The 14,619-nt window shown below is 34.7% G+C and overlaps 1 protein-coding gene across 15 annotated transcripts in view; it reads right to left on the reverse strand.

Moving 5' to 3' along the window:
• Nucleotides 1–560: 560 nt before the first annotated feature.
• EPC1 (enhancer of polycomb homolog 1) overlaps nt 561–14,619 on the reverse strand; it is a 105,046-nt gene continuing 90,987 nt past the window's right edge. For 13 of the 15 annotated variants that reach the window (XM_007092758.3, XM_042991340.1, XM_042991346.1 and 10 more), the window contains 6 exons: nt 13,003–13,355; nt 5,551–5,669; nt 5,384–5,470; nt 4,381–4,522; nt 3,912–4,275; nt 561–1,940 (listed from right to left, as the gene is read on the reverse strand). In XM_007092758.3, the coding sequence (XP_007092820.1) occupies nt 1,868–1,940; nt 3,912–4,275; nt 4,381–4,522; nt 5,384–5,470; nt 5,551–5,669; nt 13,003–13,355 (1,138 nt within the window). In that variant the 3' untranslated portion in view covers nt 561–1,867. Of the gene's footprint in view, nt 1,941–3,911; nt 4,276–4,380; nt 4,523–5,383; nt 5,503–5,550; nt 5,670–13,002; nt 13,356–14,619 lie in introns of those variants that run through there. The other 2 variants (XM_042991347.1, XM_042991353.1) reach the window with 2 other exon arrangements.

Consider the following 14,619-nt stretch of genomic DNA (forward strand, 5'->3'; position numbering starts at 1 on the left):
TATAAAGCCCTGCCTGGAGCTCCTCTGTGAGCAGACTCATTACTCCTCGACTTACCCTACTCTCTTTCTGTTGCACAGCCACATTTCTCTTCCTTTAGCAAGCCAGGCACACTGCCACCCCAGGTTCTTTGTACTTATCCTCTCTGCCTAGAATGCTCTACCCGCCCAACTTCAAGTCTCTGATCAAATGGAAGCATGGTCTGTGAACCCTTCCTTGCCCACCTCACTTGAAACTGAACCCTCCACCCTCCCCTAGCACTGCTTCTCCCTCTCCCCCTTCCTTGCATTACTTTTTCCCCTAAAATATTTATCCCCTAATACAACTTAAGTCTTACTTCTTTTGTTTTTATCCCTCAATGAGATTACAAACTCCACGAGGGCAGGCATTTTTCCACTGTTCTAGGATCTAAGCTTAGTGATCATTCAATAATAACTGTTGAAAAAAATGAACTTAAAGTCATCACTCCCATTCCCAAGTCCCCCCTTTATGGAGTGATTTCAATTAAAGTACACAGGAGTTCTTGGGTTGAAAATAAAAGCAAAAGACCACTACACATTAGTTTGTCAACATGTAATGCCCTGGGTTTATTTTGTGAGAATTCTATCACAATTTTTCCAGGTGGGATTAAAAACCTTAAGGATCATGTATGCCATTGGACTGGGCATTCAGACTTCGGTACTGACAAAGCACTGGTAGTAGTCTGTTAAGTACCATTCTCTTCACAGAAGAGAGGTCAAATATTTCCAAAGGAAGGCACCCGATATTTGTGGTTCTGGCCTTGCAGCCTTCTGGAGAATCTGAAAAGGAAAAAAGCTGGCTGGCTGTTTTTAGAAACTGGAATGATGATACACGTACAGCAATTACTGCATTCTTCTCCCTTATATCCTTTTTGTAAGAACAAGTAAAGAATGAAGTCTTTTCAACAATTCGACAATAAAAAAGTACAATTTTTTTTTTTGTGCTAAAAAAAGGGCAAGACAACATAAACTCCAGTTGTAAGGACTCCATTTGCATACTTGATTTAACACTTTTTGGTGTGGAAGGAAATGGGACTACTGGGCTGTTTGTAGAGCAGCAACATAACATTAGTGCTTTAAGTACCAGAAACTGCCCACAGCTTTGTGGGCAAGTGGGGATGGGAAGATTCAAGAGACTTCATTTTTAGCTTGTTACTTGTCCTAATGATAGTAGACCAGGAAGATCCCCATTTAACAGTACATTCCCCATTTTTTAAAAACTGATGCCTTTTTTTTTTTTTTTTTGTAAAATTCTGTATGTATGTCACCATTTTTTTCACATGATACACAGAAAACTCAGGGACCCAGAGGGGAACCAAGTTATGTTATACCATTTACAAAATACCAAGGAGTCCACAGCTACCTAACACATTTACTACAGCACAGGAACCAATGAAGGTACAGTGTACAAAAAACTGTAAACACGGCACAATAAATAGATAAAACAGCAGGTTCCGCACCATGCACATGATGTGATGACACTTCATCTCTATACAATCTCACATCTCACACTCTTTGTTGCAATTTATTTCCCTCCCACCCCCCCCACCCCCAAGTGCAAAGCATCACAAATGAACATTTCTGTATTCAAGTAACATATATACAAGGGTATTACAAATATGCAGTACTGTACAGATAATTGCTGTATTCTTAATTTACAGATGTTGATTTTTTTCCTATTAACAATAAGAAAAGAAAAATTGAAGCATGAGAGATGAGCACTGCTGTCAAGTCCCCACAGCTGCCACCGAAACGCGTGTGCTGCATTCCATCATCCCTTGCATTCAAAATGCTACTGATGCATAGCACCTAATCAAGTCCCCAGGCTGCAGTTCCACTCCTGAGGAAGCTACGTCACCTCCATCGCTACTGTGTTGTCTGCTATGTTGTTTAGTGCTGGCTTTTCTGATTCATGATTTTCCCTGTTGAAATAAAGTTTAATTAAATTACTTATCTGCAACAAATTTAACAAATCAAGATTATCTCCCCAATAAAAAAATTTTTAAGTATTTTTAGTAATAGGAAGAAATGTGACACTTTTGGGATAAGACACAAGTAGAGGAGTATGAACCTTTATAGTTTATTATCAGGAATATACAACCAAAAGTCAGGCTTCTTCTGTCCACCATAAATTCCATGGTCAACTATATCACCAATAAAATCGTAGTGGCAGCCAAGCAACCCAGATGTTAAAAAACATAAAGAATTCCTAACTTTTAGTCTCTAATTTCACTTTCCTCCTCTTTCAAAAAAGTAACAAATGTGAACAAAAGTCATTCAAGTCAGGACTTTTGTCAGTGCTCTATATGTGCAGTTGAGTAGCAGAGCTACTGAGCTGGTAATTAGAAGACCAGGGTCACAGTTGTTCTAACACCTGAATGTGCTTGTAGTAATCAGCTTCTCTGGATCTCATTTCCCTCATTTTTAAAATGAAGGGACTAAAATAAGTGATACGAAAGTTTACCATACACTGCCAGTGTTTCATGGTTATATAATTCTGTAACAGTGAAAACCATGTATTATATATTTAGGTAAGAACTCTAATTGATTGATTAGTTATGACTAGACCCAGAATAATAAGAATGGATCTGAATGGAGCAGACAATAACTATTACTTAAATTGAGAAGCAGACAGGGATGCATGGGTTTGGAAACTTAAGGCTATACAGTCTGTTGCTACAAAGCCTGCTCTTCCCTCTTGGGCCACGCTTGGCCGAGGAAGTCTACCTATCAGTCTAGCATCCAAGGTGTTCTAAAGTGTGCCCACCTCCTACCCCTTCAACTTGAACTACTAACCTTCCCAAACCTCTAGACAAATTAGTTTAGTTGTTAGCTTCTGAACACATTTGTATTTCTCCAACTCTCTCATCCTCTTCTCTGCCTAGCTAAGAACAAATCTGATCTTATTTTGTAGAACTCTCCCAGAATACCCCTGGTGTGAAAAGATCACTCCTTATATTGAAATTATAGTCATAATTTACACAATTAATCTGACAAGGCTATAATGCTTTGTGATACAAGAATGACTTCCAGCTATTACTCACAATTAATAGCATTTAATTTTTACACTTTTATGCTTGTCTTTTAACTAAACTGAAAACCCCTGGTCTTTCTCTTGTTTCCCCCAGAGTACTTTGTAAATAGTAAGATTCTAATTACCATTAATATTTAAAACAGAAAAGAACCTGAACAAATATTCTAAACAATCTACTGAATCCCAAGATGACAAATTAGCATAAAAAATAATGGTTTGAATAAAAGTTGACCTGGCATTAATACTGTAAGCCTTTACATTATTTACATTATTAACAGCAGCTTAGCATACAAGCCACAGTGGGTTCTATCAATTCTTTACACAAGAAGCTGTGGAAGAAAACAAAAGAAACATTCTAAAGAGAACTCTCTCCATGCAAAGGTAGAAAAACAAGAGCATTATAAGCTATTATTATACTAAGGAAGTGACATCCAAAGCATATATGCAATACTAAGTATACCATTTAGTTCAAATTGTTAACAGTACTGAATTATAAAAATTATCTGTTTAAGTCTTGACTAAATAAGGAATTCTCATCTATACATTTTTTTAAGTTTATTTTGAGAGCGCGCGCGTACGTGTGTGTGTGCGTGCTGGGGAGGGGCAGAGAATCCCAAGCAGGCTCCGTACTGTCAGTGCAGAGCCTTATGTGGGGCTGGATCCCACGACCTCAAGATCATGACCTGAGCCACTATCAAGAGTTTAGACGCTAAACCGACTGAGAGACCCAGATGCCCCTATACATTTTTAATGTATATAAGGAAAGAGCAAAAAACACCAATAAGTAGAGAGCACTGCTAGAGGACTTAAGTTAGGGCTCATATTTTTCAAACATTTTAGGCTTAAAATAACTACTGACCTTGGAACTGAATCTACAGAAGATGAAGATGGAACCTTGGAAACTTGACAGTTTGCTGCGGCAGCCAGCTTTAAGGCAGACGATGGAACAGCACTTAAAGTCCTAGGTATATGTCGTGCATTTATGGGGGCAATAGAGTTTACAGTGGCAACTGATGAAGGTACAGTTAATCGAATGTTGTTCCCAATCAGAACCTGAGTTGTTGCAGAATTGGCAGCGGTTACTTGATGACTCAGTGCACTGTGGGAACTTGAAGTCTGTGTCATGTTTGAAGGCTGTAACAAAGTTGAACCTGCCGTTGATGGACTCGTATGTACAAGTGCTGTTGGTGTAGTACTACTGAGGTGTAAGCCCTTGTATACTCCTAGAGAAAAAGAAAGAAGCATCTAAACAATGTACGACTTTGCTGTTTATTAATAAGAGATATAGGTTACAAATATCAGAACAATTTAAATGTCTTTATGCTTACCTGAGGCTGGAAGGACGCCATTCACCCCAATTCCAAGCACCACATCATCCTTCATCTTGAATCCCATCAGTTGTTCTGATGTCACCAAAGCAGAAGCAGCAAATTGAGCACTAGCAGAATCCAAAGTCTTGGAAACAAAACCCTAAAAAGAAAATACAAAACAAATCTAATCAGCATCACTTAGTCTCAAATCAACATTAAAGTTACACAGGTATACCAAAATCAGTTTGAATATAAACCAAAGTGGCAAACCACTGAAATATCTTCATCTCTTTTGACAGTCATAAATTTGAAGAGTGTTCAAACAATATAAGAACTCAGGGATTATGAATTTTGATCTTCACATGTGACAGTACGTAATATGGACAAATCAACTACAAAAATAAACCTTCTAGAATGTGGAAACAGTAAACCTCCAACACAAAGTGTCAGACAAGAAATATGCTAGTAAAACATTTCAGTGATTTGCAAATACATATAATGAAAAATGAGTATGTAAGCTTTTTTTAACCTAACTTACACACACACACACACACACACACACACACACCCACCCACCCACCCACCCACCCACCCAAAGGTATCTCTGGGACAGGAGGATAACTATCCTTTTAGAACAGAAGTAACAAAACATCACATCATAACTTGGCCTAGAAATTAAGAGGCCCTTTGAATTTTTTTAAATGAGTTTTCGTCCAAGATGCTTAAAATTTCAGCTTTAAATGTTCAAGCTTTAAATGTGTTTCAATGGCAAACATTTATCATCCTTGAGGTTTAAAAGTGATTTCATTTAATAGTAAAAGAGGTTTAGTATGTAATTTAAGATAAATTTTAATAATAATTAAAATAACTAAGAAAATGAGCTGGGTGAGATCATATACTAACAAGGAAAATTCACAGACTATAGGACAGACTTGGAAGACAGTGTCTTGATCGCATTTAACTATGTTTTTTAGCTTTACTTTTTAAAATAGGGAGCAGAGGCAACAGCTTCCATACTCACCTGTAATGTTCTTTCTAAACCCTGTATAGAATGGCTATGATGTAGATTCAGGCGAAAGCCACTTTTCTGCTGGTTAGATGCAAGGTTCTATGACAACAGTTGGTAATTAGAGATGAACTCTGGTGGGAAACAATGAGGGATAATCATAAGACAGACAAATCCCTCACCTGTGAAGTGGTGGTGGAGGAATTACTATTTGCTTGCTGTTGCTGAATTTGTGCAAGCTGCTGTTTCTGCATTAGTGCCAGTTGCTGTTGATGTTGCTGGTATTGTTCGGCTGTAAATGCTGAACATAAAACGAGGAAATACTTTATAAAAACACACAGATACCACACATATCTTACAATACTAAAACAAATTTCAGCATTAAGAAAATTTTTGTGTAAAATTAAAGCATTTGACAAAGGCTGATGATCCTGCTAAAGATCACTTCCATATGAAAAATTCAGCATTTTTACAACCACATTTATCAGGAGTGGCTGGAGTTTAAAGAAAAACAAAATTATAAACTTCCTGAGTTATAACAACATAGGAAAGAGAAATGTTCACTTCTCAAGTTTCAGAACCATTATTTTTATAAGCTGTGACACTTGTGCTAGACAGTGTAAAAAGGTAATCCAGCTTTTTAAATCTACATATTTAGAATTCAACTTGGCATGGAGCTTGAGAAGAAATCTGGTAATTACCATTTGGTTTCTAGTTTACTCATATCACTGTCCCAATGCATTCAGATGATCCCTAATAGTTCTGTGTATAAATACTAATTGTTCTACATATTTTCTAATTTTAGCCATTACAAACATTCCCTCTATATGGAATATAAGGTTGTTGGTTTATTACCTTTTTTTATTTTATTTTTTAAAGAACTCATCCTTTAGCAGGAAGACAAGAGGCTCCAAATGTTAAGGTTAATTAATTTTCCCCACCCAATTAACCCACCTGGAAAAAATCCAGTCAATAAGAACGGAGTTGTTTATGTTGATTTACTGTACAGAATGATGTCTGAGGAAAGACACTGTGTTATGCTACTTATGTTTGTCTATGGAGAGCTCAGTTCTAAAAAAAACAAACAAAAAAATGTTCATTTATTACCCCCCAAAAAAGTGTGTGCAGTTTTTAAAAAGGAAACCTTTTTCTTTTTCTTATTTTTTGCCAATTAAAAAAAGGAAAAAAAAAGGGTACATACAATCACAACATCTGACTTTAAAGGCTTCTTTAAGAAGCCTGTGGTGTTTGGGTAAGAAATTATTTCAAAACACAAAAAAGGTTATCATGCATCCCTGAATACCAGGGAATCTATAAATCATGCAATGCAAATTTCCTCAATCTAAAGTTTAATGTTTTCAAAACACTGTCCACCGAATTTCCTGTTGTCTTTAATTGCATTTTAGTAATTTAGTTGAAGACAGTTTCACTTTATCAAGTTTTATAATTTTCACTCGTAACTCATAAAGAAACTTTATCTTCCAGGATACAGCCTTTCTGCCTAGTACCACTACAAAATGTTCAGGTAGAAATTCTACCATATTTTCAATGGATCAGGAAATTATGAAATAATATTTACGAAAACCTCAGAAGTTATTAGTGTCTACATAGGCTTTATTTACACTTGAATTGAACTAAGTGCTTAGGCTACAAGAACAAAAACATAATTTCTTGTAAAAACTTTCGTTGATATCTGTCCCTTGATAAGTTTCTTTTCCTACTATGTTGTATTTCTCAGATCTGAATACTACAGGGAAGACTTTTACTGGTAATAGGATAACCTGTAAATACGGACATAAAGTAACTTTGTGTCAAAATGTTCATTTCCATACAATAGAAATGTGTTGAATCAAAACTTGAAGAAAATTTATAAAAATTAATGCTGCCCTGAAAGATGGTTTATAATTACTGTAACATTTATCTTTAGGTTTAAAAAAATCCGTAAAAAGCAACTTAATTTATTAGTTTTGCTAGTATGTTTTTGAGATTTATGTTTTAACTTCCTAAATTTGATTGAGTTGCCTAAGTCTTGAATTCCCTAGTAGGGGATGCTCAATAAATATTTTAAGAAAGGATCATTTCTGCAAGGTCAGGTCATTACATATCTAGAAAAACAGTAATTTAGCATTCACTGGAGACCTGTATATAAAAAACTCCATTTATATGAATGAAAATATTCTTTTGCAGAACTCTGCTTGTATTTGTATACACTTTGATAAAAAATTTAGCAATAAATTGGAAAATTCATTTGAATAAAGGTTCCAAATATTTTTGCGGTAATATAAGTTAACATTTTAATCCTGGTCTCTGAATTTCACTTTTAAACAACTGTTAACTTCTTCCTAATACAGATTTAGGAATAAAAATGCACCTAACACTCATCATGACTTTAGATCAGTATTGTCAATCTATTGCTTAGATATTATTACACCTCTGGAGTAGTTACGAAATTTTCCCCAGACATTTTAAATAAATGATCTAAAAGACATGCATATGTTAAGCAACATATAAGCTGTAAGTGAAGGTAATAAAAACCATAGGTGTAGGGGCCAAGAAACCTTGATTTTTTTTTCCCCCCCAGCTTTTGGCTCTATCGTAACTATCTGAGTATACCTAGGCAAGTAACCGAACTTTTAGGGCTCAGTATGTTCATCCAAAATACTTAGACTAAGTTAGGTGATCACTAAAGCCTTTTTCAGCCATGCAATGTAAGGATTTTATATTTCTTCTGAGAAATAAATTTCTAATCCTATTCTAAAGGCTATATGAATAAGTAGGAAAAGCCTGGACAAAGGTAAGGTAGTAAATTGGGCAAAACAAAATAAATTGGGTTTTATATTGTTATTTATACAGAAAACTGAGAAGACTTCAGATGGCATTCTAATTCAAAGTTTAATCAAATGCTAAGTGTAAATAAATAAAAATGACCACAATCCCTATCAAGGTAGAAGGTGTTAAGGTTGTATGTCTACCTCCAGACAGGGTGTGGTAGTCAAGTTTGCAATTTACTTAAGGATGGACAGGATGGTTTCATGTACAGATGACCAAACCTAGAATCAGAAGCGTTTCACAGAACTCCAAATTTTTAGATTAGGTGTCATCCTTGGTGATGTCCTCCTACCACTTCACACTAAAGATGAAGAAACTTTCATCTGAGGTCACAAAGATAGTTAACAGTGGAAGGGGGAAAATCCATCCCCAAACCAATGAGATTTTAAATATGAAAAGAAATAGATAAAAGTTTTAGATTTAATACTATCTACAAGAAATAATCAAACTTTTTATATACCCAACAGTGTGACTCAAGTGCTTTAAAAAAACAAACAGCCTCATATATAGAACACCTGACAGGAGTCTAGGTATGGGAGAGGAGTCACGTGAGGGACATGATTAAAAGCTGAGAAGAGGGAAGAAGCATGGTAAGACGTCAAATATTTGAAGGATACTATGATGTTGGAAAGCAAGAAAACTTATTCAGCATGCTTCTAAGGGTAAAAGAGGAATCTGTAGATTTCAATTTAAGGGGGCAGCTTTTGTTTAATATATGGACGAACTTTCTAAACAAGATTCCGAACTCTAGAATAACCTGAAAACTGCTGAATGTGCCCTCCCTAGAGGTGTTTAGGCAAAGGTCTACAACGACCACTGTTGTTTTGGTAGCTGCTAATAATTCTCTGGGGTAGGAATTTAGATGAAATAACCTAAAATGTTACCAGTCTACTTGGACAAAGAAACTATTATGTGGTAACCCAGCACCTGGAATAGCCTATAGCTCAAGCTGTTGCTCTTTAAGTCACATTCCTGCAGCTGGAGCAGATCAACTGAAATGATCTGAAGTGGGAGTAGGGAGGATGACAGGTACTTAGAAAAAAGTTAATAATTTGAAAATTCAGTTTGAGAAGACAGATTTAAGATTACCAAAATGTATGTCGTTTTGTTTGTGAAAACAAAGACAAAAAAACAAAAAACAAAAAAACCCACCAACAACAAACCCAAACACCTATTTTAAAAGAGAATCCTCAATTAGAAATTTCTTTTAGCAGTAGTCAGAAAATTATTTCAATACAGGAAAAGGTAACTTTAAATAAATAAATATAAAATGAAATGACTTTAGAAAGTATTAAAGTATGATCCCCTAAGTCAGCAAGCTTGAACGAAAGTTTTGCAGTTCCTAAGCATTTGTCAGCCACCCAGAAATCCAACCTGAAAAAAAAAAACATGGTATATTGCCATAGATGGCCAAACATGACTGAACCTGAGTTCATTGGGCCACAAATTACTTGAACATGAGATTATCTGTGGCCCAAGCTTCCCCTTATCGTGAATATTCTTCTACTTCAGCATAGAAAGAACTATTAATTTTACTATGGGTGCTACTCCAGACCCTGCTGAGGATGTAATTCTGAACTGTGAAACACGCTTGGATAAGGATTAAGGTCCTACAATTTTATAAAATCTAACCATAAAAATATTTAAGGTTCAAACTAGAGTTCCTTTTAAAATTTTATGTTACAATTTTTATGAAGTAAATTGCACTAATTTAAGTAAGCTACAGATCCTAAGACTTAGAACATCATTCCAGCTACATATATCCTATTAACTTATGAAAATAAGCCTAATCTGTAGAATGCTGATGAAATTTCAGTGGGAACTAGGAATTCAAATCCTCCTGAACACAGAATGGTGGTTTACAAACCACTTTTCTACTTACAGTCTTTCAAAATTATATAGTCCTTTCTAATTATGAAAAAACGGTGTTAGTTCTGATATCTTGTATCCCCGAAACTCAAACGCATGCAAATGAATACTTAGTCACTGAACAAACATTTTCAAAGGTACTTTTATAGATTAAAAAAAAAAAAAATACTGTATTTGGAAACTGTCCAAATCACATATTAACTGAAGATTAAGATACACAATTTAGCCATACATACTAAGATCTAGTCCTAGAAATTCTAAATACGCATATAGTTAAGTCTTCCCAAGTTCCTCAGCACTGTGTCATTCTGCTGTGTGTTATCCAGTGGACCAAGCACTCTGGTAACCTGACTAACCAGACTACCTAATGCCAGACTAACCAGGTTACCCATCTGGCCACACAACTATGCAAAATGGCCAAGACTGGGAAGCAAGCAAAAAAATTCTGAGCACCAGAAACTATAAAAGTTGGTGTGTTAAATAAAGCTCATACCTTTTACTAAAAATAATGGACTCTTGATAATCCTCATTTAGAATTTCCTATTTGAAAATGAGAAGAAATAGACTCTTGTAGGTGATTATTTAGGAAAAGGACAATCAGTTCAGAGGGTGTATCACTATGCCACAACATATGAATAAATATTGGTATTTAAAACAATGACAGAAAAAAATGGCTAAATCAAAATACTTGGCTTAAGCAGTAGGCAAGTAAGTATATATCAATTGACTCCTATCTTATCTAATAGTTAAGTTCCAAAGTCAGTATGGTAAAAATTAAGCCTTGAAAATTCCTTTAGAGTGTGCCATGATGGATGTTATCTCTTTCAATAATAAGCTCAGCAGTTTTTCCTCTTGCATCAGATGAGATCAATTTTTGTGGTTGAGTACCAGATGAAATAGTTTGGCTTGTATCTGGGGGCCATGCTGTATGAAAAAATTTATATTTAAAATTATAATTACACTGATGGAGGTGAGATGCTTCACCTATGAATGAAGGTGGCACCTCAGGAGGCACTGACACTCTGTGAGAAACAACACAGATTCACTTCTGCCATTGCCAGAGTGGCCAATTCTGGAGACTATATTCTTTCAGTAGAATTGTATTTATAATCCTATATACTTTTTGAACTGTTAAAATTTTATTTTTTCTCCAGGGGCCTATAGTTGAATTTCTAAAGTTAAATGTACTTATGATATGATTCTACTATAATATACTTTATAGAGCATAAAGAGAAGAGCTTTAGGTTTCTTGAGTATTCACAAATAGCAAAAAATAAAGCATTTCCCTATAGCAATCTGTAGGCAACTATTCTCTAAGTATACAAAAGATCAAGGGAAAATTGAAAACAATTAAGTGCAATGACAAAAAACTGATAAACCCATTTTCTAGAAGTTGTATATATGGGCAAGGAAATGATTAAAAAGAAAATCACAGTTACTAAAAATTTTTTTTCAGCTAAACTTTTGGTAATACTACTACTGTTCAAAGTTCACCTTTTAATATTCTTTGGCAAACACAAATCAGGTAAGTTTCATAATATCAATGCTTACTTACGTAGTATAGCAAAACAATTTACATAAAAAAAGATCATTAAAAGATCCTCAGGATAGTTATAAAATTCAACTCCTCTATTCTTTTTTATTAAAGATTTTATTTTTCTAAGTAATCTCTACACCCAATGTGGGGCTCAAACAACCCAGAGATCAAGAGTCTCATGCTCTACCGACTGAGCTCACCAGGCACTCCCTCAACTTCTCTATTTAAGGACTGAGAAGATGGGGATTGACAGAACATGCCAATTTTCTACAAGAAGTCTCAAGGAATTTATAGAGCCTAAAAATCTATCAGGGAAAACATATTACATGTTTACACCCCACACTATATGTTTCCTTCATATTGAAAAGTTATTTTGATTTTTAAGACTGTAATAGCAGGGAAGATTAACTTTCCATGATATATATACACTCTGAAATTAATGGAACTATACTACTCTGTTAGGCCTCAGAATAATTTAGATTTCTGAAATGTGATTATTTTTCTTATGAACTAAGGATTTCCATTTCACAGAAGTACTTGTTTTCTAGACACAAAGTAAATTGGTTTATAGAACCTTTTCTGGAGATCTTTAACAATAAGCAGCACGTTCTCGTATTTGTTAGAAGGTTTGGCTGTACCTTACCAGATAATTGGGGCGATGCAATAAATATCTTTACAGTCCCTTCAAAATGAGTATTTAAATTATCTTTACAAAAATCTGTGGTAACATAATTTTAACAGTGAATTTCTATAATCTACATGCTTCGTATAACACAGATTTATGCTTTAAAATAGAAAGCTAAAATCTTAGGACTATATTTTAAGACAGCATTTATTTTAGACACATTTCACAATATAGCCATAATGCTAAAGCAGATATTATCTAGAAATGTTTCCAAAATTACAATCCTATAAAATTAAAATAATCCTTTAAATATTTAAATATTGTTTTCTGAAAAATTATTTTCCCTCTTATAAATTGTTCTGCATTACTATCATTAGGTAAGGCTTTTGCATATCTACTGACTTGCTGGTCTACTTTTACAGTTTAAAAAAAAGACTAGAGAAGTGTCCAAGTATAAAATAGTAACAATTAACAGCCCATTTTCTTTTCTTATTATTTGAAAATATAATTGCTGAATCAGGAATTGTGGTTCACAGAGTGTACCCAGGAAACAAATGTCATATATTAAATAGTAATAATTCACCTTTGTAATGTGGGTTTATTTAAATGAGAAACACATGTACAAACAGAATTCAAATGAATACTTGACCAAGTCCTTTTTTTCTCTCATTATTTTGAGGGAAAAGGACTTTTAAACTTAAATAGACCACACACTCAAAAAATTAATGAACCTGACATTTCTATAGAAATGTACATCATAACAAAAACACATACCAAAATGTGCTGAACCACTGCTACTTTTACTTTGCGTGGAGGTACTGCATGTCTGGGTCCCAGGTTGTGCTGTTCCTGTTCGATTTATACTCCTATATAATTTTCTACAGGAGAGTTCATCATTGTCACTGTCATGTAGGGATGGTGTCCGAGGCCTAAAATGCCGCCATCTACATGATTTGATATTGACTAGTATCTGACTGAGGTCTTTAGAGAAAGATTTGTCCGAGGTATTTGTTTCTGAGGTATTGGCAAACTGATTGACTGGAGAATGTTGTGGAGAGGAAAGCATTTCCAAATCCAGATGGCGAAACATACTGTCATAGTCTGAGTGAGCTCTGTCCAGTAAGACCCTATTAAAAATAAGGCAGGGAACATACATGTAAAATAGCTATTCAAAAATTATATTAAAAAGACCCACTCAATTCCCCCAAAGCCATCTCAGACTAAATGTTTAAAAGCTATGAATTTGATTATTTCAGTATTTGGCTCCTATAGGCTAAACTCCCAATTTCTTTTCTTTTTTTAAAAAATTCTCAACTTCTGATAAAAGTTCTTTTACTTTATAATTATCTGATTAAAGAGAGTACTCCACCTTAAAGAATAACGTATACTATTCATTTTACATCAGTAAGAGTCTTTCAACAGTTCTAGGAGTTGGTCTACTAGTGTAAGTTACTGATAAAACATGAGAATATTTTTTGTTTTCAAATTGCTTTTCAACCAAAGGTTTTTATTTCCATTACAAAGCACCAAAATATGTTATAAAATACCTGTTCTCTATTAAGCAAACACTTCATTTTTTTTTTTGACAGGGGTAGGGGAGAGGTAGAAGTGCAATAAAAAGTATACGATCTTTCGGATATTTTACATCATTAAGATTTCTTTATTTAAAAATTATTTGTCTTTATGTTTTTGAGAGAGAGCGTGCGCGCAAGCAGGGAGGAAGGGCAGAGGGAATAAGGGAGGAAGAGAGAGAGAGCGAGCGAGAGGGAGGGAGAGAGGGGAAGAAAATCTGACGTAGGCTCCACACTCAGTGCAGAGCCTGTGGGGCTCAATCCCACGACCTTGGGATCATGATCTGAGCCAAAGTAGAGTTAGAAGCTCAACAAACTGAGCCACCTAGGCACCCCTCATTAAAATTTCTTATAGACAAAGTATTTGATACCCACTACTCTAGAGGATACACTTTTATGTTATTTATATAAACTTTATAAAAATGATTCTATCTTAAAATGCTACCACTGATAAATGCTAGTACAGAACAACATATAGCCAACATAGAGAATTTTGACTACTATTGATGTCAACACAATAATGGGAGGAAAAGCACTAAATAAAATATATTTCAGTGCTCAGACAACTCTAAACTTACGTTTTAAGTGATTAAAAACTGAAATTAAGATTCAAAAATGAAAGAAACACATATATAAGCAATAATTCACTATAAATTACATCATTAGATTTTTTCCCCAAAGCACCTTAATGTTCTGTCTTACATATTTTTTTTCACCAACATAGGAATAATTTTCTTTTTCTGCACTTTTATGTGCTCTGTAATTCCTTCTTGCCTCCTGCACAAATACACAGATTCTTACATAAAGGCATCTAGAATAT

Source organism: Panthera tigris, chromosome B4 (genome assembly GCF_018350195.1).
Source record: "Panthera tigris isolate Pti1 chromosome B4, P.tigris_Pti1_mat1.1, whole genome shotgun sequence".
In the NCBI taxonomy this organism is placed as follows: Eukaryota; Metazoa; Chordata; class Mammalia; order Carnivora; family Felidae; genus Panthera; species Panthera tigris.